The sequence below is a fragment of the Bactrocera tryoni genome, unplaced genomic scaffold, assembly GCF_016617805.1.
Source record: "Bactrocera tryoni isolate S06 unplaced genomic scaffold, CSIRO_BtryS06_freeze2 scaffold_11, whole genome shotgun sequence".
Taxonomy (NCBI): domain Eukaryota; kingdom Metazoa; phylum Arthropoda; class Insecta; order Diptera; family Tephritidae; genus Bactrocera; species Bactrocera tryoni.
This window is the reverse complement of record NW_024395824.1, coordinates 21,912,362-21,937,590: the sequence shown is the minus strand read 5'-3', so window position 1 is coordinate 21,937,590 and position 25,229 is coordinate 21,912,362. Positions and strand designations below refer to the sequence as shown.

Sequence of the window (25,229 nt, the reverse complement as noted above, 5' to 3'; positions counted from 1 at the left end):
TGATTGGGTGTTAAAATAAGCCGATTATAGTTATGCCTGTACGAAGTCCGTTTGCTGAACTTTACATGACATTCGTATCTACATACTTATGTATGTATGGATTGTCATTTTTTCCGTATGTGTCGTGTTCGTGCATTTATTTGTGTTGATGTGGTGAGTACTTGCTACTGTATGTATGTACCTTTGTATGTCTGTCTGTGTTTTTTTTTTGCACTAGTTAATTCATTTATTTTTATTATTGTTGTGTTTTGTTTAATATTAGTTTGTTACTTTAAATTCGTGTCTCTGTTTGCGGCTGCTTTTGTTGTTGGTGTATTTGGCGAGCCATGTCGGAAAAGCCGTTGGACGAGCGTTGTACCGAGCGACCGTTGCTTGCGCCACCAACCGTCCCATGACCTAAAAAATTTAAACGCTGCTGCAGCTGCGGCTCTTCGTCGATGTAGGTTATATCAGATATTAAGACGGCTGCCGTCGTCGGCCCACCGATACCGGTGTCAGGCTGATTGTTAATTTTCGCTAGTGCCGGCTGCTGTTGTACGCTGGTTTTGCGTTGCTGTGGAGCATAATTAGGATTAAGCAGGTTAGAATTGTAAAGCGGGTGTCCAGGTATAGTGCTTCGAGGACTACGCAAGCTATGCAGACTGTGCATCGAACGGCGTTCGTTCAAATCTTCCAATGTTGAGCGGAATGCACGAATAACGCGCAACTGAAACAAATAAAATTAGACAACAAAGAAACAAACGAACGAACGAACACACACCGAAAAAAGAAGAAAAGAACAAAACGGAAACGAAAAATAAAACGAAAAAGAGAATACATATAACAAATTAATTAATCATTTGGTATACAATGGTAAGCAAAATAAAATATGCAAAAGCAAAACCATCAAAACGTAAGTATTTCAAAAACAGCATTAAAAATTAAACTCGATAAAACATAATCATATTTATATGAATTATACATATATTAAGTATACATTATATGTATGTATATACATATGTATGTATAATTGCGTAAATTTAAAGGCTTAGTATATATTTATGCATATTTTTACATACATACATACTTATGTACATATGTAATAAAACATATCGCTTTCATACACATACATTTATACATACGCACATATCAATGAGCAATAAAATTAAATTCATAATTTATGGAACTACAATCGTTTTTATAACCATATCGTTTTATACGTATGTTTATGTACATTTGATTTGATTTTTTAGATAAACTATTTCAGCAAAATAATTAAAAAGGATATTTAAAAAAATGATGCAATCAATTAGAGTATACGAGTATAAATTTCTAGTCAATAAATTACAACTAAAATGAAATGAAAGTAAACGTATGTATATATGTAGAAATAATATTATAATAAATAAATTAACAACTTTTCATGATTATACGACAAAGTCTAAAAACTTATTCAAAACTGAGTTCAAATGCGCTTCAACTTTTCAAAATTCAATTAAATGGCAGGTAACTTCTATATTTTTCCGTTATATACATATTCGCAACACCATCACCCATCTTGAGACCCAGCATTCATTATTGGATAATATTCGACCGAATAGACCACGTCCAGCACGCAGTTAAGAAAATATAAAAGCCGTAGCTGAGAGTATACACGAAGACCGTGGAGAGTCGATTCGGCGCCGTTCACAGCAACTCGGGCTGAACGACTTGGCGTATTTACTTTGATATCTTAAATGCCGCTTGATCTTCCAATGGTTCGCTTATGGGCTCTTGAAGAATTCCAAGAAGATCCAACGTTTGCGAGCCAAATTGTGTTCACCGATGAGGCCCATTTCTGGCTCAATAGTCATGTGAACAGACAAAATTGCCGCATTTGAGACGAAAAACAACCTGAAGAGATTCACGGACTGCCATTTCATCCAGAAAAAACAACGGTTTGATGTGGTTTGTGGGCCGCTAGAATCATTGGTCCATATTTCTTCAAACATTATGCCCGTGAGAACGTAACCGTCAATGGCGACCGTTACGCGCCATGATAACCGACAATTTGATTCCTGAAATTGAGGCTCGTGATCTCGGCGACATTTGGGTTTAACGGCGCCACTTCCCACACATCGCATCGAGAGAATAAGCAGTGAATTTCACATTTTGGCCCGGTTGATTGGCCACCAAGATCGTGTGATATCACACCTTTAGACTTTTTCTGTGGTAATATGAAAAGTCTACGCGGACAATCGCGCTTCGATCCAGGGGCCCTATTCTGTATCTCGATTCGTAAATGTATTCTATTCGAAATTCGGATTTACTTTATAATTATGCCAGTTATCAGTCGAAATGCTCGAACGAGTCATCGAAAATTGGAATCAACGGATGGCCAACATTTGGAAGAGATTATTTTCCAAAAATAAGGTTTTAGAAATAACTTTAAAAAATAAATTGTATTTATATTGAAAACGCCTACAACAAATTTAAATTTATAATTCCCCAATCTATTTTATTTCCAAGGTTCACGCCGCCAGATAGGCGCAGTACCCATGGACCACCAGTCCACGCCGGTAGAACGTGTTAAAAAAGTAGGGAACTTCTAAATGGATCACCCGTTAAATAGGGTCTTCGACGTTTCTTTCTGAATGTTACAAACTTCGTGGCAAAGTTAATATACCCTAATAAGACTTTTATAAAAAAATCAAAATTTTAATTCGAAATACCGGACAGAAAAATAAAAGATAATTTTAATCACACTTTATTATTAGTTTATCATTTTGGTTATTTTTTAAAGGGAAAGTTTTTTTTTATTATATATTGCCATGCTTTAGCGCTTTTTGCCTTATTTACAATTAATTAGTGCTAATTTAATTCGAAATATATAAAACTTTTAATTTTATAGTTTTCCTTTAAATATTTTGATATGAGAATTAATATTTTATTTGTTACTCCAATTTTTAAATTACAATTTTTTTTAACGATTTTTATTCTGATTTATGGAATAAAATTAATGTACCAATTTTTAATTCCGATTTTCGGTATAGAGAATTAAAAATTCTCAACCTACATCTATCTTTACTATTTGAAATTATTTTCTCTTATTATTTTTCATTTGTAAACCCACTAATCGTGTAATCAGTTATTATATATTCATGATTTTCCACAATTTTCCAGAAAAAATTTTTATTTTTTATTTTTTTAGTTTAATTTGACAGCTACAAACCATATGGTATCGTACAGAGGTTGCAATTAGGTTTCAGAAATGCCGTTTATTTACGTGTTCCAGGTTTTCAACTTAACAATTGCTAGAATGATTCGAGTTCCGTTCACATGATTGTCGGGTCCGGTAACGGAATGGACCTGGATTTTTATCCGGCCAAGAACTATGAACTCAGCACCTTTTCCCGAAATTACTTCAAAAACAATAACTATTAAAGTTTCCGCAAACATATAATAGAATATTGAATGGCTTAGAAGATGTTTCCCGTAAAGGAATTTGCGGTGACACAGGGCACAAAACATAGTTTTAAGTAAGAAAAGAAGAAACTTTATTCAAACGATTTGTGCTGATAATACTCCAAAAAAAAAATCAAAATATTTACATATAATAAGGTTACAAATAATAAAAACCAAAAATATATATATTTAACAGCAATAATTAAACAACTCACACAATTTTCATCGGGTGTGTACTATACTTATCTCTATATATGTACAAGCAAAGAGATAAAAGGATCAGATTGTGTATGAAGTATGTGTATGTTTCTTGCAGATGCGGTATGCAATTGTAAATAGTATAAATAGTATGTACATATGTAAATCTTCTTGCAGTTGCAGTATGCAAATTAGGTTGTGGAATCAATGTACATATGTAAATCTTCTTGCAGTTGCAGTATGCAAATTAGGTTGTGGAATCAATTTTTGTAAATAAAAAAACATAATACAAATTAGGCCGATGAAACACATTGGGCATATTAACTATTGTACGCCACCAACATTGTCGCATATGTATGTATGTATGTAGATATGTATGTTTATAATTCATTTATTTGCATGATTTAAACCCCTGCATATGTTTGTATGTATATATTGGCTATAACAGAATCGGTTATCCCGAATGTGCAAATGAAAGTTATAGCCCTGACAGACGACAGCGCTAATATGCATTAGCGGGCTTAATTTACATTTACATGCGCATTTGACCCATGTTAATGCAAGTTTGTAATGCACAAGAATTCCGTGCATGGCCGATTTTTGCTATTTTTTGACAGATGTCGCTTGAAGTCTGCTACCACCTTTTCGTTTACAGCATCAGAGGTAAGCAGTTTTATATTGCTAATTAAATTATGTGCAAGTACATATATTAACCTTTAACTGGTGACAAGCGATCTCACAGGCCGAACGGAGTCAGTGAAACATCATTTCACCCCCATCCCCGCGCTTCCTTTGTTTCAACGTCGCAGTAGCTTCGAGTATAGTTGCGTCCACTCCGTACAGTGGGACAGTTGCGTCGTATTGTCTCATATCGGTAAGTTACATCGACATAAACTTCGGAATGGACCTCTCAGACCTTACGTCACCACTTTTGTAACTTTTTAATATAATTTTGCTTTATTGTTTTTTTTTTCGTATTTTTACAGTTATTACTAACATTGAGTGATTCTGCACTTCCAAAAAAGAAGCGTAAGGAGTTAGGAGTTAAAAATGTAGTGTCGAACAGTGTGATTGAAGTTTATTAGGCTCAGGAAGATTCAAGTGGATCAGAAGCTGAAAATGTTCCCGAAAACTTCACCCTAGAGCAAAGTGATCACGACTCGCATAGCGAACAAAGTGCTTCTGAAGATGAAAAACTAATTCAAGGGAATCAGCAGTTAGAAAGTGACAGTGATGATGAACCGTTATCAAGATTTGTTAGATGTTTCTTTGGCAAAAATCGTTTCAAGTGGGCAAAAAATTTTCCAGAGTTGTGCCAACAAGCCAGCATAACATTATAGCTCGTGTGCCGGAATCGATTATTTTTATAATGGATCTAGGAAACAAGTAGACACTGAATAATTTGTAGTAAGCAGGTATATACTGATTTAGTTGTATCTTTATTCACATTCAAAAAGCAACTGTCCAGTTTATCCGTTGTCGAGTACGCGTCTCGCTTATTCATCATGTTGGGATAGACTACGGCTACTATAGCATGGTTGCATTCTTTCGTATTTATGTAGTTTAAGTTAAAAATGTAAGTAATAGTTGTTTAGTTAGAAATGTAAGTAAATAATAATATATTTTTTATATTAATATTAATATGTCTGTCTGCTTCGAGTTGTCCGTCCGTGTACGTCTCCTACATGGATATATGTATCTACTGTGGTAAGGGATCTGATGGTGAAACTTTGACAAACGAAGAAAATAAGTTTTTGGTATATTTAAGCAACTTACATCTTTAGTAACCCTTAGCAATTAGAATTTTTCACCTAGTTATAATTACAAGACGGCTGAAGGCCTCGTAGCCAGTGCTGCGTTTATGTATTTATATAATAAAACTCTTTTTGTTATATGAATTATTATAAATAAATAAACAAAAATAAATAAAGTTTTTGGTTGCCTCACAAGCAGTGATTCACTTGACGAAACCTATACACGGTAGTAACCGCAATGTAACATTCCACAATTGGTTCACATCGATTGAATTGGTAGATGCTCTAAAAACACGAGGTCTGACATGTGTGGGTACTCTAAAAAAAATAAAAGAGAAATTCCCAAAGAGTTCTTGCCATCCAAATCAATAGATGTGTGATCTACACTCTATTGGCCAGAAACGCGGTATTAACACACATGGAGCGCAGAGTTTATAATACCCACATTCCACGCGATATACGCGTCAACTTAGCGCGTATTTTGGGTTCTGATTTGCCACCAGAACCACAAAACTCCGAGGATATACCAAAATCACGGAAAATCTGTGCCAGTTGTCCTCCTAAGTTAAATCGCTAATCTAATTACCAATGCCATTCATGTAAAAAACATGTATGCTTGCAGTGCGCTAAACAATTATGCCGTGACTGCCAATAAAAATTACCAAAAATTGACCATTGCCAGTTTTTTAAATTATATTTGTGATTACATATTTCATTTTTTTGTTAATAAATATATTAACTATAATGATAAATAGTATTTTTGGTATAATATGTTGATTTAATTTTTTTGGTGCGTGATTATTGAACTTATCGCCAGGTTTTTGATTTTAGTTCCTACATAGATTGTATTAGAAAGTTAATAATAAAAAATCACATTTAGAGTCTATTAGTAGTTTTATTTTATCCTTTTATATATTCATTTATTGGTTTGAAAGACTGCAGTAAGCTATCGTATATAGTTTCGATGCTATAGACCATGTAAAGCAGCGGCCTCTTAGGCCGCTCATCACCAGTTAAGTTACACAAAAAGCATGTCACCAGTCAAGGGTTAACAAAAACCAATTTTAATATTTTTACATGGCAGAAAATAAACAACGCACAGTTTGCTATCCATTTTTCCAATATTCTTAACTTTTTCACACACTTTTTCCGCATTAAAATCAATTATTGCTTTTAATTTCACTCTATTATCTTTTTCGTTAAATTTATATTTATTTTCCAAAAATACCAAAATTTCTCTTAATAAATCATCTTATTCATTTTTATTTCACTTTGTTTTTAATAAATAAACAAATTTCACTATCAGCTGTCTAAATGCACAAGTCTGCCATCTGTCATCATAAAATTTCAATGCGTTGCTTAAGGCGCATTAATTTTGCTCGTCTGTCAGGGCTATTAGAATTCGTAACACAAGGCAGGCTCAAAAATAATAGAAAGCGTTGCGTTATAACAGCAGTCTTACATTTGATCATTGAAATAAATAATATAAAATATATATGAAAAATAGTGTGGCTGTAGGCATTAAAATCAATCCAGTTGGAAATAAGATACATAGGTGTATGCAATAAATGGATCACTACTATATTATACAGATGTATAATAACGTATAAGCAAGCTGTGCAGTCAAAACAAAAACAACACCATAGATTTTTTACATACTTATGTATGTATATGTATAGGGGTTTCGCAAAGTCTCATAAAGTTATAACGATCCGAAAACATAGCGTTCAGAGATGAATTTGCGCAAACTTATTTTAGTATGCAATCCAACAACACATTTTTTAAACTAGTATAAAAATGTATGATTTTATAATTTTACGATGCTTTATGATACGTTGTGAGTACCCCAGTAGTAAATGTGCAGTGCCTTAAAATCACTGTATTGGTATAACTAGCAAGAAACTTCCAAATTTAAAGCTGATGTTTTGAGAAAACAGAGGAATTAATTAGAAAGTGACGAAAATATGACGTGTAACCTATTTTAACTACTTATTGTTTAACTCTTGCGTATTTATATTAATATACTATAATACATATATTTTATTATCGAGCTGTAAGTCTCGGATGCTAGAGCTCCTAATATCCTATATAATAATAATTGTATTATTATTTTACATATAATAAATAATTAAATAAAATATACGATTATAATACATATTTGGGAACTCACAACATGTCATAAAGCATCGTAAAATCATAAATTTTTGCTGTTGGATTGCATACTAAAATAAGTTTACGCAAATACAACTATGAACGCTATGTTTTCGGATCGTTATAACTTATAACTTTATGAGACTATGTGAAACTCCTAATTATTTTTGAAATTATAAAATTATTATTTCTATTTACAATTCAATTGCAATCAGCTCTTTTAGCAGTAGTTTAAAAAACGGTTTATACTTCACAACAAAAGTGAATGTAATTTATTAACTTAACTTTAATATATGTACATACATATGTATGTATTTATCAGAGAGTTGCAATGAGTATGATAAAATCAAAACAAACAGTCGTGCCAAAAACACAATCAAATCAATTCAGTTCAGCATAGACAACATTGTTGATCAATTCGAGTAGCCGCCAGCGTCAACTGACCTGATGCAACACGAACAATCTGTTCTTCGGCAATCACGATCGAGTAAACGGCATGGCTGGCTTCGGTTACAATTGTATCATGTCAGTCCATAGCGTTGCGACGATTGTTTGAATCAGAGATAAAGAGATGTCCAACTCCTCTCTCACTGGAAGTGAGAGAACAATTGCTAAAAGTCAAAACCTCCTGAACTTTGACAGTTGATCGAATCCAGGAGGTTTTGACGCAATTGAAAACGAGTGATGGCCAGATTGAAATCTTACCAAAAAAATTTGTAAACGGAGGGTTTGTTGCAACGTTCAAGAGCACTTATAAAAAATGTAAAACAATGAAAAATAAATTTGTGAAATTTAAAGGTATTTGATGAAACGTTTTGTAATTTGAAGCATCATAGTATTATTTTCAATGGAAAATTATTAAAAACATTTAATGATTGAGAGCTAACAAGCTTAAATCCTTTTATTGGGTACTGAAAGGTCAAAAGTCAGTTGTTCTAATATACTTTAAAAAGATTAAGATAGTTTCTCCATATATTAAATAATACCACTATGTATATAGTAATTTTTATTCGTACTATATCTTGGGTGTTTTAATTTAGATGCCCAAAAATTATTATTTTGTTCAATCTGGCCATAATGGAAAATGTTATAAAAAACGCTAATATTGAAGCGCTCTCACACTGGAATGAGTTGGACATCCCTCTATTCCTGGTTTGAATTGATGTGAAACTTTGGGTAAACTATAAGTTAATCTTTGGGTAAGTCTATGAGTACAGCAAACAACAACAATTTTCTGCTGGACTGATTTGAATCAGGTATGTCAAAAAATGTATAAGCTTTGAAAATGTGCGCATGTTACAAATTTTCAAAATATATATGTACATATATTATAAGTTCAGATGTATCAGATGTATGAAATTATGATAAAAGAATTGTGAAATTATTAATTTAGTATTAAATATATCATTTCTTTTGCAAAATAACACCCATTTTTTGGCAACTTTTAAATCGGCCGGAAACTGAAAAAACTCGTTTTCGATCCTTTAATTGCATAATAATTATTACAACAAGCCACTGCACATTTCATTTTCTTCATTTGAACAATTTCCACACATGCTACTCTATTTATTGTGGATGTGCCTAAAACTAATTATATACATATTTTCCCCCAACAATATTCTAAACATTCCACTGAAATTTTTCCTGCAAAGACGAATGAATTAATATTATTTTGGGAATTTCAAAAAGTGTTTACTTTTCTGTTTACAATTTGTATGCATTTCTATGCTTGTTCTTCTCAACGCAAAACTGTTACGTCACGAAATTGTTGAACAATGTATTTGTTTTTGTAAGAATTGTCAAGAGCTAAACCGAAAAAAACTAACTGTAAACTAGTGTCGTAATCTTGTATTCTATCATTCTTGCCAAAGAACAGATTGTTCGTGTTGCATCAGGTCAGTTGACGCTGCCAGATACACGAATTGATTAACAATGTTTTTGTCTATGCTGAACTGAATTGATTTGATTGTGTTTTTGGCACGACTGTTTGCTCTGATTTTATCATACTCGTTGCAGCTCTCTGATATGTACATACTATATGTACATTCTCGATGGAATTTCCATTATACATATAACATACATATTTATATACATACATACATGTATATACAAACATATGTATTTGAAATAGAACAGAAGTGCACTAGTAAATCAGGGGATGATATACAAACCGAACGCTATCGATCATTTCAATCATTTAAGTGCTGAACACATAGAGCGCGACAGACTGCAAGCGACATTTGTCAAATAAAATACACACGTTCTTATGGACACAGTTATTTAGACAGTTGCACGACTGCAGGCCGTCAGTTATCGCTCTCGCTAACTTCAAAATATTCTTAAATTTGCGACCGACAGTAGGACGACAGTAGAGTTGGCAGTAGAGAGGAGTGATGTCACTAATATGTAATATGTAAAATTATTAAAAGCTCTAACAAACCTGACGTTATTTTACAAATAAAAGTATAAAATAGCTCTGTTATATTATTTGTAATAGCGATCGATAATTTAAAACAAATAAATTTACCTATTAACTTATTTTTTGCATAAATTTTTCACTTTGAAAAAAATATTAAAATTTCATTGAATTGTGTACATGCAAAATGGACAGCTGTGTTTATGTCGCTGCCTTCTTACAAATGTTCATGTAGAAGGATTCACGACGCCATTTACAGTTCACTGTCGTGCTGCCATGTCGTATCGCTCTGTATGTGTTCAGCACAAATTCAGGTATAAACAATATCATAAACAAATCTGGTATGAGCTAGTCGCTAGTGATTCAAAGTTGTCCCTATCGCTGATCTGAAGACAAACGTTGCGCTTCGTGTACACGAACCGAACTGACAGAATCAGACAGAGTAACGGATCAGTACTTAAGTATAAACAAAAATGTATTACTCGTTGCAGTTTTCTGGTATTTATATAACACTGCCGTTAGTGTTTTGGCACACTAGACAATACTCTTTACATACTTATATTGGCGTTTTTTTAGATATATATATTTATACATTATATGTATGTTAACATGATGTGACATTTGTCAAACATATGCAATAACCTTACAGTCATTGAACAAACAACATAATATTTTATAAAGCATTAATTTTTTGTTTCCATTTGAACAAAAGTGCTGCAGAGTCGCATTGAATGCTTGTGGAAGCATAGGGTGATCATGGTCTATCAGAAGCGACATGCAAAAGATGGTTTCAACGATTCAGAAATAATAATTTTGTTGTGAATAACGTAGAAGACCACCAAATATTGGAAATGGCAAATGGCAGCCATGTTAAATGTTTCACAACAAACAATTTCAGACCGTTTTAATGCCATAGAAAAGTGTGGAAAATGGGGGCTACATAAATTGAATGAAATACGAATGGAAAGCCGGAAAAACACTTGTGAAATTTTGCTTCAAAGACACCAAAGAAAAACAGTTTTGCATCAAATTGTCACTGCCAATGAAAAATTTATTTTAAGAATCCTAAACGGAGAAAATCGTGGGTTAAACCAGGCAATGCTTTGTGTTTGGTGGGATCAGAAGGGTGTAGTGTATCATGAGCTTCTAAAACCTGGTAAAACTGTTAATACTAATCGCTACAGGCAGTAAATGATCAATTTGAACCATGCATTGATCGAAAAATGATCATAATGGGCCAGAAGGCACGGCTAAGGGTCCCTTCCGATTATCATTTGTTTTCATCGGTGGGTCATGCATTGGCTGAGCAGCACTTCAATTTCTACGCAGAAGTCGAAAATTGGATGTCTGATTGGTTTGCTTCAAAAGACGAATATTTCTATTGGCAAAATGTGTAAAAAGCAATAATGAAAACTTTGAATTAATTTTTTTTCTGCTTTACCATTCAAAATTAGTATTTCATTGCTACAAATTAAACCCTCATTTCTACTGGTACATCTGATATATGTATATGTACATACCAGAGAGCTGCAACGAGTGTGATAAAATCAGAACAACCAGTCGTGCCAAAAACACAATCAAATCAATTCAGTTCAGCATAGACAGCATTGTTAATCAATTTGTGTATCTGCCAGCGTCAACTGACCTGATGCAACACGAACAATCTGTTCTTCGGCAATCACGATCGTGTAAACGTATGGCTGGCTTCGGTTGCAATCGTATCACGTCAGTTCATAGCGTTGCGACGATTGTTTGAATTGAAATGAAACTTTGGGTAAACTATAAGTAAATCTTCGAGTAAATCTATAGGTAAATCTATGAGTACAGCAAACAACAACAATTTTCTGCTGGACTGGTTTGAAACATGTGTGGCGAGAAATGTATCAGCTTTGAAAATGTGCGCATGTTAGAGCGCTATTACACAAAGCAACTTTTGTTGCGGCAACTCTTGGGGGGGCGACGAGGAGAGGGGAATCGCGCCCAGTTTCCAGTGTTCAGCAACTCGCTTTGTGTTCTTATTCGTAACAGTTCGCTGCGACGTTTTTCGGCATTCGTGTTCTTTCTTTCGTAGTACATAGTTGCATTTGCGTATCTTTTTTTGAAATTAATACTATGAATATATTTAAAAAATTTAATTTCATCTTTTGGTAAGTAATTTGCATATATGTGTCACTCTTAGATTTTAGTCTTAGTATTATAATTCTCTCATATATGTATCTCTTTATTTATTCTCTCATTTAACATACAATGTGCTGTAAACTACGATTGCTTATGTTTTCCTTTTATGTAAGTTCAGTTGTATTTTGACGTTCAAATAAAGAAGACGCCCAGCGGTCGTTCTAATCTGTCTGGTGACAGATATTCAGAAGTGGGATAGACATTTAGAAGTGAAAAGTAAATTAATTTTGATCGAAATGAATTTGAAGCAACTCAATATGTTGCAGCTTAAAGAGGTTCTCCGCCGCCTAGATTTAAAGGTGTCGGGAAATAAAGCGGAGTTAATTAAGCGCTTGCAGGAGGAAAGTGATGACATGGTGACACCCGTTGTTGAAGCCGTCTTGGAAGAGGCAGCAGGTATGGATGCAGAGGAGGACGATGTCGGGAGCACGGGACAGCTGGAAGTACAGGTAAGGGAGCTACATGGTGTAGTGGAAGCCCTAAGTGCACAGCTAGAGGCTCTTCGTCCGCTGGTGACAAGTGTTCCGCAAGCGGACATGTCAGTGCATGCAAGAAATCCATACAATAACGCACATACGCCGCTACATACGTTACAGTTGTCGCCTCCAGTAATGCACGCAGTCGCAACATCAGTTTCAACAAAAACGGTACCAGTACAGTACACAGTAGCATCGTCGACCGTTACACAGCCGAAAGCAGCAGTTGTCGTCGCGCAGACGTCGACGTCGCAGCCAAGCTATCTGCTGACTCAGCAGGGTAGTTTGTCAACGCACATTCGTTCAACAGCACAACAAGTGGCACATGCGCCACTGTATAATATACCAGTTCACCAGAATATGACGCCGCAAACACATGTAGACAGAGCAAGAGAGAGACACACTCTGCAAGAAATCGCAGCAATTTTGCCTGTTTATGATCCGTGTGACAACGAGTATACATCTGTACAGTTTGTACAACGAATTGACCAATTAAGAGAGTTGTACAATTGGGATGACTCTTTGCTTATCTTCGCCGTATTGGGTAAGCTTAAAGGTGTTGCCAAGCGATGGGCAGATGCACAGCCTGTTTTTAGAGAGTGGAGTGAGTTTGTAAGTATATTTCTAATAGATTTTCCATATGTGTATAACGCTGCTGATGCGCATATACGTTTAATGAATTCAAGAATAGGTCGGGACGAAAAGGTTATAGAGTTTTATTATAGAATGCTTGCAGTGGGTCGTCGTGAACAAATCGATGATGTGTCAATAATTCGGTATATAATAAATGGTCTCTATGATGAGTATGTAAAGCGTACGTTAAGCGCAATGAATTTTGTAAAGTGCTCAGATTTACTGCAATCATTGACGAATTTGACAGCGAGTCAAATGTGTAAGAGAAGAGTAGGTAGCACAGAACAAAGAGTAGTGTCGCAGAATTCGGCACGGGTTAAAGAATTTACAACAGACAAAACAAAAAGTGAGGTAGGTCCGATATGTTTTAAATGCAAAGAGAGAGGACACATTGCCAGAAATTGCGTTAAGAAGCAACATAAAAATGGAAAAGCTCCAAATGATAGAGTGAATAGTGTAGAGAGTGAGGAAGTTAACACAAGTATAGAAGAAGAGGCAACAGTTAATAAAATTCAAATTACAGAACCACAAAAAGAATTACGCAAGTGTATTAAGATTTTGGGAAAAGAAGAGATTGATTGCAATGCGTTGATTGATTCGGGTAGTTCAAAGTCGCTTGTTAAGAGATCAATTGCTAAGAGATGTAGTAAATGCTATACATCATGTGAGGAGAAGCTAATTGGTTTTGCAGGTGGTGAATTGATCTGTAAAGAGAAAATTTTAGTGAAGATTAAATTCGATGAAATGGTGTATGAGGTAGAATTATTGATTATCGATGACTCGATAATGAAATATGATGCACTAATAGGAATTGATATACTATCGAAGGGAAAGGTAGTTATTGAAGGTGGTAAGTGCAGTATAATGGCTATCGATAGAAAAGCGGTTGATGTAGGGAATCATCTACAACCGGAAACAATGAATAATTTATTTTGTTTATTGGAAAGGTATGGGCACTGTTTTGGGGAAAGCTTGTGTGAACTAGGAAGATCTAAACGGTTCAAGATGAACATTAGACTAACGACTACAAAGCCAATTGCAAAGAAGCCATACAGCATACCTATTCCAAAACAGCAAGTGGTAGAAAAGATAGTGAATGAATTATTAGAGTTAGGTATAATTCAGAAATCGAAGTCATTGTATGCATCTCCTATTGTCTTGGTGCGAAAGTCAAACGGTGAGGATAGGCTTTGCGTTGATTTCCGTGAGCTCAATGCGGTTACTGAGAAGCAGCCATGGTTGATGCCGACCGTAGATGGTGTGCTGGCTACGTTAGCTGGAAAGAAGTTTTTCACCACACTCGACCTTATGTCTGGTTACTATCAGATAGAGTTGGAAGAACAGTCACGATATTTCACTGCGTTTGTGACTCACAACGGTCATTATGAGTTTACCAGAATGCCGTTTGGGTTACGCAATGCTCCGTGTGCGTTTCAACGGATGATGTCGAACTTGGTAGCACCACTCAGCAACAAGGTGATCAGCTACGTCGATGAAGTTATAATTGCAAGTCACACCGAAGATGAAAATTTATTGCACGTAAAAGAATTTCTCGAAATAATTGAACAAGAAGGGTTAACGCTTCGACTGTCGAAGTGCACGTTTATGAGACGTGCGGTATCATTTTTGGGACACGAAGTAAACGAAGGTGGCGTGCGGCCAGGCGCGATGAAAACAAGAGCCATCAAGAATTTTCCAGTACCTCGTAATCAACTAGAAGTCCGTCGTTTCCTTGGACTTACAGGTTTCTTCCGTAAGTTCGTCAGTGGGTATGCCTTGATTGCTAAGCCGCTCACTGAATTGACAAGGAAGAATATTGATTTTGTGTGGAGTATAACATGCGAAGATGCTTTTCGAAAGTTGATCGATCATATCACGAACTCACCGGTTCTTACAATTTATGATGTCACTAAGGTACATGAGTTACATACTGATGCTTCGAGCGTAGGACTCGCAGCGATACTGTTACAGTATGACGACACTGGTAACTTGAAGCCGGTGGCTTATTTTAGCAGGGCTTGTACAGAAGCTGAAAAGAATTATCATGCATACGAACTAGAAGTGTTAGCTGTTGTTGAGGCATGTCAACGATTCCGAACGTTCCTGTTGGGTAAACACTTCACCGTCGTCACCGATTGCCAAGCCATATCATGTGCGAAACTTACGACGCCGATGCGTCCACGAGTTGCAAGATGGTTGCTCAGGCTTCTTGAATATGACTACGATATTGTACATCGGGCTGGAACATCAATGTGTCATGTCGATGCAATGAGTCGAGGTCCAGAAAAGCTATCGAATACAGTCAACAAGGAAGGCAGTCACATCCAAGCATTGTCAGTCGATGACTGGGTGTCAGTGATGCAGCAGCAAGACAGCAAGCTGAGGATAATCATTGACGTATTGAGGGGTTTAGCAAACTCTGATCAGCAAGCTCAGATCAAGTCAGAATACTTGTTGAAAAATCACCGACTATTCAAACGAAACATGAAGGATAGTTATCCACTGGTTGTTCCAAAGGGAATGAGATGGCGAATAGTAAAACTATACCATGACGATTGCGGGCATCCAGGTGTTGAAGGCACCGTGAAGAGGACGATGAAACATTTTTGGTTTCCTCGTATGAGAAATTTCGTCAAGGGATACATTAAATCATGTATCGAATGTTGCTACCATCGCCACCCAGGGCGAAAACAGTCCGAGTTGTTCGGGATGGACGTCCCAAAGTTGCCATTCCAGGTTTTGCATATGGATCACTTGGGTCCATTTGTGAAAAGCCGACGCGGGTACGAATACGTTCTGGTAATTATAGACGCTCTAACCAGATATGCAGTTATTACTCCTACGAGGTCAACAAAGACAAAGCCAGTAACAGAAGCATTGAATCAACTTACGTTGTACTTTGGTCTGCCGCAGAGGGTAGTCACAGATCGTGGGACAGCTTTCACATCCACGACGTTTACATCATACTGTAATACCAACAACATACAGCACGTTAAGGTGGCAGTGCGCACACCGCGTTCTAACGGGTTGGCCGAGCGAGTCAACCAAGCAGTGTTGGCATATTTAAAACCGTCAATCGGTAATCCAAGAGATTGGGACATCCAATTACGTTCATTGCAATGGGTAATGAATACGAAAGTAAATTCAACGACTAAGTATGCTCCTATTGATTTAGTATACGATTTTCCACTTCGTGACATAAGCGGAAACAAAGTATTAGCTGCTGTACATGATGATGATGTACAGCTACTGATGAACAAACGGCGCGATGAAGCTACTCGCAACATAGAAACCGCCCGAGCTAAATGGAAAGCTAGATTCGATGCGAAACACTCCAAACCAGAGCCGTATGCAGAAGGTGACTTAGTACTGTTAGCAGCACCTGTTCCTAGCACTGGTGAATCTCGAAAGCTCCAACCACATTACAAAGGGCCATACATCGTGAAGAAGGTTCTACGATTCAATCGATACGTCGTCGAAGATGTTGATGGGCATCAATGCTCTCAACGTCGATATTCAACAATAGCAACTACCGACAACATGAAACCGTGGTGCGTTCTATTTCCGGAGGTTGATGACGAGTATGATGAATCCGGGTACATTACCAACGATCATCCAACTCGGGACGAGTTGAAGCAGCAGGAGAGGCCGAGTTGTCACTCTTAGATTTTAGTCTTAGTATTATAATTCTCTCATATATGTATCTCTTTATTTATTCTCTCATTTAACATACAATGTGCTGTAAACTACGATTGCTTATGTTTTCCTTTTATGTAAGTTCAGTTGTATTTTGACGTTCAAATAAAGAAGACGCCCAGCGGTCATTCTAATCTGTCTGGTGACATATGTATACAAATATACATAATATAATATAAATATTTTAGAAAATGGAGTATGACGAAAAAATCGTATTACTTAAAGATATTGTGAAATGTATGGAGGAAGCCATACAAATTGATTCAGACGATAGTAAAAAGGGTGATATATCTTTGTTTTAATTTTGAATTATAAATAAAATGTATTTTTTAATTGACAGAGCTGATTAATATATGTGATAGAGTGGCCCAAATACCTATAAGGAAAAAGAAACGACAATGGGTTAAAGTAAAGTGAAAGAGAATGAGAAAAAAACTCGAACAGAGTTGCGCAACACAAGTTGCTCGTGTGAAGGTAATGGGCGACAGCAAAAGAGAATCGCCCGAGAATTAGCAACAAAAGTTGCTTCATGTAATAGCGCTCTTACAAATTTTCGAAGCGTAAACAATGGAAATTCCATCGAGAACGTAAATACATTTGTTGTGTGTATGTACTCGATGGAATTTCCATTATACATATAACATATGTACACATATACATACATACATTTATATACAAACATATGTATTTGAAATAGAACAAAAGTGCACTAGTAAATCAGTGTATAGGGGATGAGATACAAACCGAACGCTGTCGATCATTTCAATCATTGAAGCATAAGTATGCATCACTTTGGGTATTTTCTGCTGATACGACCGTTCATAAACAAATCAGGTATAAGCCGATCGCTAGTGATACAAAGTTGCTCTCTATCGCTGATTTGAAGAAAACAGTTCGCTTCGTGTACATGAACTGAACTGACAGAATCAGACAAAGTAACGGATCAGTACTCGAGTATAAACAAAAATTTATTACTCGTTGCAGTTCTCTGATACATACATACATATGTATGTATACCTATATACACATAGAATGTCACTGTTAAGTACAGAGACATTACACAAGCATACAGGCAACAAAACTATAAACTGAATGTGTAAAACTTTCTACCTGAAGTATAAGTAGTTAGAACGAAAGAATTAGGAACTTTTCAAAACTTTATGGTAATATTATTATGTATTATTTTTACTTTAATTTCATCAATAAACTACGGGCAAATTAAAAACAAAACTGAACTTGGAAATATATAGAAAAGTGAAACGGTACTTACCTTCATTTATGGCTTTGTAGTATTGTAATGTTATCTAATACTACATATTTACATATGTATGGAAATTTTGTAAGATTTTACGCGATCGGAAAAATCTTTTCAATAATATTGTATGTATAAAAAAAGAGATAAAGGAAAAACTGCCGGCGTAAAATCGGAGACTTTCTGCTTTGCTTCAGTTAGCTAACTCGCACTAGATATTGTATTTTGTTCTAATTATTATATAATAGCATTTTGTTATTTGTGCCGCCGACGTTCATATTCGTAAAGAGAAAATGCTGCACAAGATAAGCATATTTCAAAATGTGCTTACACTAGTCTCCATAAGTCTCTGCTCCTCTGCAAAATAAATGTTTACTGATTTAAATCATAGGTATTATTATTTAAATAACTTTATATACTAGTTTTCTCAATAAGCGAAAATGCTAACGGTACAAATCATATCACATCACATTGCCGCACCAGAGAAATATTGGTTGTCAAATATCTCCCTACCGCCTTGTTGTCTTTTGAATTTCGCGGCTGTATAAAGCGCTACAGAGCTCGTATCTGGCGATACTATACATCTTTGAAAGGTCTTGACATAATCAGTTATAGACGTGTAAACATGGAGTTCATTAACGCCGAAATTTGCGCTATTCCAAAGTTTTCCTTCGTTAAAGGCAAATCCGCTAGAGAAATGAGTTAGACCGGCATGAGGCATCACATGACATCGCCCAGAAGATGGGAGTTAGTCACCAAACCATTTTAAACCATCCGCAGAAGACTATATACGCGAAAAAGTTTGATGTTTGGGTGCCGCATGATTTGACGCAAGAAAACCTTCTGGGCCGAATCAACGCCTGCGCTATGCTACTGAAACGGAACGAACTCGACCTATTTTTGAAGCAGCGGATGGTGACTGGCGACAAAAAGTGGATCACATACCACAATATCAAGGCCGGTGAATCGTGCCAAACAGTGGCCAAACCGGGATTGACGACCAGGAAGGTTTTGCTGTGTGTTTGGTGGGATTCGAAAGGAATCATCCACTCTGAGCTGCTCCCATATGGCCAGACGCTTAATTCTACCATCAACTGCGAACAACTAGAACGCTTGAAGCAGGCGATCCACCAGAAGCGTACAGAATTAGCCAACAGGAAGGGTGTAGTGTCCACCAGGACAACGCCAGACAACACATTTCGTTGATGACTCGTCAAAAGTTGCGGGAGCTCGGATGGGAAATTTTATCGCATCCATTATATAGCTCGGACATAGCGCCAAGCGATTACCACCTGTTCCTGTACATGGCGAATGCCCTTTTTGGTGTAAAGTTGAACTCAAGAGAGGCTTGTGAAAAGTGGCTGTCCGAGTTCTTCGCAAATAAGGAAGGGGGCTTCTACGGGGTTATCATGAAGTTGCCGTCTAGATGGAAACAGATTATCGAACGAAACGGCACATATTTGAACTAAATCCGATCACTGTAACACCTTTCATAAAGCATTGAACAAAGAGCAAAAAAGCGGAAGAGAGATATTTGATATATGTATGTATGTAAGTAGATATCGTTTCAATTCCAGTTATTGTATCGTACATCCAACGAATTTATATAACAACTCGTTTTTATAGTAAAAGTAATCTTATTAACCCTTTATTTTGTAAAGTTGTAAACATTTTGCGGTTTGTTTTAGTATAGGAAGAAAAACTAAAAAAAAAAGTATGAAAGTCAAAAGGCAATTATGATCAAATTGCACTATAAAGGTCCCAAATAACCGGTAATTATTAAAACCCTTCGGTAGAAATTGAACATTTCTTTAAGAACGAGAATTTATTTAAATTCGAGGGGTGTACGATATAATATAGTAAGTATACATACATACGATGTAGCGAGATGAGCGTACACTTTTGACGCCTGTATCTGTATGTTTGTATTTATTTGGTTCTTGGTGCGGTAACAAATTTTCCGTTATGTATGGCGTCGTCTGTTTGTGTGGTATGATTTGTACGGTTAGTATTTTAGCTATCGAGAATAATAGTAAATACAAATAAACATTTTCAGTTATTTAAACAATAATTCCTATGAGTTAAAGCAGTAAACATTTATTTTACAGAGGAGCGTAAGCTAATGGTATAATAAATTATTGTGGCATGCCAGTGAACATACATACATAAGTACATACATACTTACATATATTTGAGCGGAAGAATTAGTTAGTAGGATTGATAACTAATAGGACAAGCAAAATTTGAAAAAACGTTGAGCAAATACAATCAATCATTAACACGGCAGCACATAAACGTGCAAAACTGCAAAGAACAAATCCCAAGAGAAAAAAATCATTGCAAATCAATAAGAGACTTTTCGAATAATGTCCACTTTTTATCACTCAAATACCAGTTAATAATTATTAAAATCTGCATATGAAAGAAACAATAAACTCTAGTTATTAAATCCATTCTGACAGTTAGAGTCCATCCAAAAAGTATTTATATTTTTCGCCTTAGGGAATAGCCGATCGGATGCTACACTCGTCGTTTAAATCTATCTACACCTACTAGTCATAGGGAAATGCTTGGCATAATATTCGTAGTGAAAATCTTGAATGGAACAGTTTGCATTTTTTATTTTGTCTGATAATAAATTTAATAACTCGCTCGAGGACTAAACTGTGTTACTGTAGACCAAATTTGGCACTAAACGAACATTTCCAGTGCATACTTATGTCTGTCATTACATTAATTGCCCTTCCTACACATTTGATTTACCTCATTTATTTTTAATAATTAAAAAGACTACTCATATCGCTTTCTCTTAATAAAGAAAATCGTAATAATTTATTTTAACGTAATTTTATGTTTGAGCGGTTTAAATTTTATTATCATTTTGTTATGTTTGGATTTCTAAAAATTTCCTGCAAGGCGAAGTAAATACAAAAGTTTTGGTAAGTTTCTGGTCCATTCAAGAAGTAGCAAAAATAAATTCGATAAAAATAAAAAATTTTACATAATGAATAGAATAGATTATTCTAGATAAAATAAGCGAAAATACGGATTTTTTTATTTATTTTTATTTCATGATAAACTAAATGAAGTTGATTACCAATTTGTTACTAGGCCTGTTTCCATTATACCATGGCTTATCAATCATCAGTAATAAGCGTGTTTTATTTGACCATCATTACCACCATTATTATTTCAAATTTTCGCTTAAAAACGAAGTGTGTTGGCAATGCGGGCGGGAACAGTCTGCTAATATTCAATTTGTTTTACAATCTCTGACTTGGAGAAAAGGTTATTTTGAATTTTTGAATTTGTAAAAGGGAATTTAAATTACTATATAAATATATTTATTTTGTTTATTTGATGATATTAACACAAAAAAATAATAGCAAATGTTCATATATGTAAACACTTAAACAAAAAATTTTGTAATTTTGGTTTGTTTACATTTTCATTGTCAAAATGAACTTTATCGTTATTGCCAACTACTTTTTTTGAAAAAATCATAACTATTGTGTATGAAAAAAAGCGGTGAACCTGCAATGCTTCTACTTCAATATACAAGCTATGATAGCTTATGACAAGCCAACATAATTATGTGGGCTAAGTCTTCCATACCTAATTAACTAACAGCTTAATTGGCTGGTCATTAAAACTTATTGAAAATACTAAGGAACACGTATGTATATTATCAGATTACTTTACTAATAAGAAAAACTAGTAGACCGTACATATGTATGTATATGAATGGAAAGGTGAAGTTCGAGCGTAACATTTACTTTTTTTTTTACTATAACCTTATGTTCGAATTTTGATTATGCTATTGTGAACTTCGGCAATATGTCACAAGTTTTTATTTTGATTTAATGGCATAGAAAAAACTTTGCAAATATAAAAAGCCAATTACGCGACTTTTTTAGTTTTAAAGTATGCTTTTATTTTTAATTATATACATACATATAGTACTTCTTTGATCTAATCAGACCTGCTACATATTGGCTGCATAAATTAGGCGCATAACAATTTTCAGTGCTGACACAATTTGAATTCTCCGCTACAGAAAGAAGATGTAATGGTATACATGCTTACATACTGGGTATCTACTAGAAAATTTTCGATCGTGGCGCTTGCTGTTGGAGAATCATGTACCTTCATGTAACTTCATGCAAAATACATGCATTTTCTTATTATTCCCTTTTTGTAAACCATTTCCCATGCATTTTTTGAAGAAAATTCATGGATTCACATGACAAAATTACATCTACGATAAGCGAAAATTTTCGCATTAGGGAGATTTTTCTCATGTGACCATATTTCTCATATGATCACCATATGAAAAACACAAATTTGTTAATTTTTCCACTAAGTTTACAATCAGGGGTGTTATGGAATCCAAGACAGAATTGCTTAGCTGTCAGAATTGCAAACCAATTCTGATTTTCAATGATGTCACAGAATCTGTTTGGATTTTCGTCTTTTCGAACATATGCAAAACCAATATTCGAATCAACTGTTTACTAATGTGACAAAACTTGCAAATGAATACATACGGAAGCAATCTTATTAAAGTTTTTAATGAGTTCAAAATTAAAGAAAGATTTTAAGAGATAACATTTATCGAATGAATAAAGACGCATTTGGGTGTTAAATCACGTTTTGTAAATCTAATATCTTTAATATCCGGATTTTTTTTCTTCCAAAAACTAAATTGTGAGGACATTTCTTATTTTATACTTATGTTTTCCCCCATAGAAATAAAGATACATTAATTCGTAAGAATAAAATAACTTGATTTTTTAACTTACATTTTAAATCTGTGAGCGACTATCTTCTTGCTTTGTTTCTGATAGCAAAACCGATAAAATTGGTTTCCGTGACACCCAAAACCGATACAAATTCTGTTTCGAATATCAAACCAATAATATCTGAATTTTTGACACCTCTTACTTTTTTTGATCGGTTTCAATTCTGATTCCTACAACTATCAGATTCCACAACACCCCTGAATAAAGCTGATTGACATACAAGGTTAGAGGTAGTCAGAATATTCAAAAATTTAATTTTTTGCGAATACGTACTTAAAACATTATTTTTTGTGAACTCGTGACCACGGTAGTTCGAATACCGCGCGGTAGATTTCAATGAAACTTGTACAGGTTTCTCAAAACGGGAAAAACTATCAAAGGATTCATTTCTTTGTTATTTTAAATTTTTTATAAACAAATAAATGTGGTTTTCTCTGAAAAAAAAATCCTGAGGCCGCCTTTTTACTAATAAAAAAAGAGGTGCGATTAGCCACTAGATAATCTGTTACTTAAACTGTTTTTTGTTGGATGAGTTGTATCTAAAATTTTCAATTTTTTTTCAAATTTCTGTTAAGACGAAACCTTATTTGTATTGTAATTTTTTTATGTCTCTGGCTACAACTTAAGGGTGTAGAATTAAAGAATTCTGCAATCAGTTTTGTATTAGAAATCTACGTAAACTGAATACTACCGTGATTAAGTTTTGGTTTGCCCACGACATTTGAAAAAAACTAGCCACAGGTACTTCGTTTTTTCTTCAATCAACATTTACTGAATGGACATGGAAACTGGTAGTTACTTCAGAGGCACATATGCGGTAATAGAGTAAGTAGTAGTATTAATAGATGTAGTTGTGGCAGTAGTATATGTAGTAGATGTAAGAACATTGGAAGTAGTAGTAGGTCGAGATAATTGTAGTCTTAAAGGGCTATACTAGTGTGACGCATAAAAAATTTGGCGATTTTCGTGAATATTTTGAAGAGAAAGTACACGATAGAATATTTCGACTTCTTTGTACGTAATAAGGTATATTTTTAGCTACATTTAAAGATTTTTACAAAAATGTTGAAAAATAACGGAGTTATGGGCTGTCTCCCAAGATACCAAAAAAAAAGTGCCCCAACTGCTGACATGATCCCGGCCGAATGAGTAGCTTAAACAAAAGAATCAAAAAGTTTATTAAACTTAAAGATATTTCCTATAAAATGACCTATGATCGTCAAAAATATCAAAAATTAACAAAATGGCGTAATTTTGAAAAAAAAAATCGTTTTTTTAGGTAAAAAATGGTCGTTTTTTAATGCCAAATTGACAATTTTCCACCAATCAAAAAGATCGTAGGTTATTGTACATATAGTAACTGTATTCAACAATACTCGGTTTTAATTTGAAGTCGATCGGTTAATTTCTCGTTGAGTTATGATGTCAGCAATTTTGAAAAATGTCGTTTCGAGAAAAACGCGCTTAAAGTTTCACTTATATAGTACGTTTGCACCTCCGAGCGGTCGCTCATTACAACGCTGCTATTCAAAAACAATTCAAGATACGACCTTGCCGATTTCACAGGATATTTTTATACTCTCGCAACAATGTCGCTAAGGAGAGTATTATAGTTTTGTTCACATAACGGTTGTTTGTAAGTCCTAAAACTAAAAGAGTCAGATATAGGGTTATATATACCAAGTGATCAGGGTGACGAGTAGAGTCGAAATCCGGATGTCTGTCTGTCCGTCCGTCCGTCTGTCCGTCCGTCCGTCCGTGCAAGCTGTAACTTGAGTAAAAATTGAGATATCATGATGAAACTTGGTACACGTATTTATTGGCTCCATAAGAAGGTTAAGTTCGAAGATGGGCAAAATCGGCCCACTGCCACGCACACAAAATGGCGGAAACCGAAAACCTATAAAGTGTCATAACTAAGCCATAAATAAAGATATTAAAGTGAAATTTGGCACAAAGGATCGCATTAGGGAGGGACATATGTGGACGTAATTTTTTTGGAAAAGTGGGCGTGGCCCCGCCCCCTACTAAGTTTTTTGTACATATCTAGGAAACTACTATAGCTATGTTAACCAAACTCTATAGAGTCGTTTCATTCAGGCATTTCCATATGCAGTTCAAAAATGGAAGAAATCGGATAATAACCACGCCCACCTCCCGTACAAAGGTTATGTTGAAAATCACTAAAAGTGGGTTAACCGACTAACAAAAAACGTCAGAAACACCAAATTTTGCGGAAGAAATGGCAGA

General features: G+C 35.0%; 1 protein-coding gene across 11 annotated transcripts in view; it reads right to left on the bottom strand.

The window, feature by feature from the left end:
- The window catches only part of LOC120779425 (plasma membrane calcium-transporting ATPase 3), a 273,340-nt gene that overhangs the window by 166,792 nt on the left and 81,319 nt on the right, over positions 1-25,229 (bottom strand). For 4 of the 11 annotated variants that reach the window (XM_040111626.1, XM_040111628.1, XM_040111629.1 and 1 more), the window contains one exon: positions 271-706. The exons of the other annotated variants lie outside the window; for them this stretch is intronic. In XM_040111626.1, the coding sequence (XP_039967560.1) occupies positions 272-706 (435 nt within the window). In that variant the 3' untranslated portion in view covers position 271. The remainder of the gene's footprint in view (positions 1-270; positions 707-25,229) is intronic. 11 annotated transcript variants of the gene reach the window in all.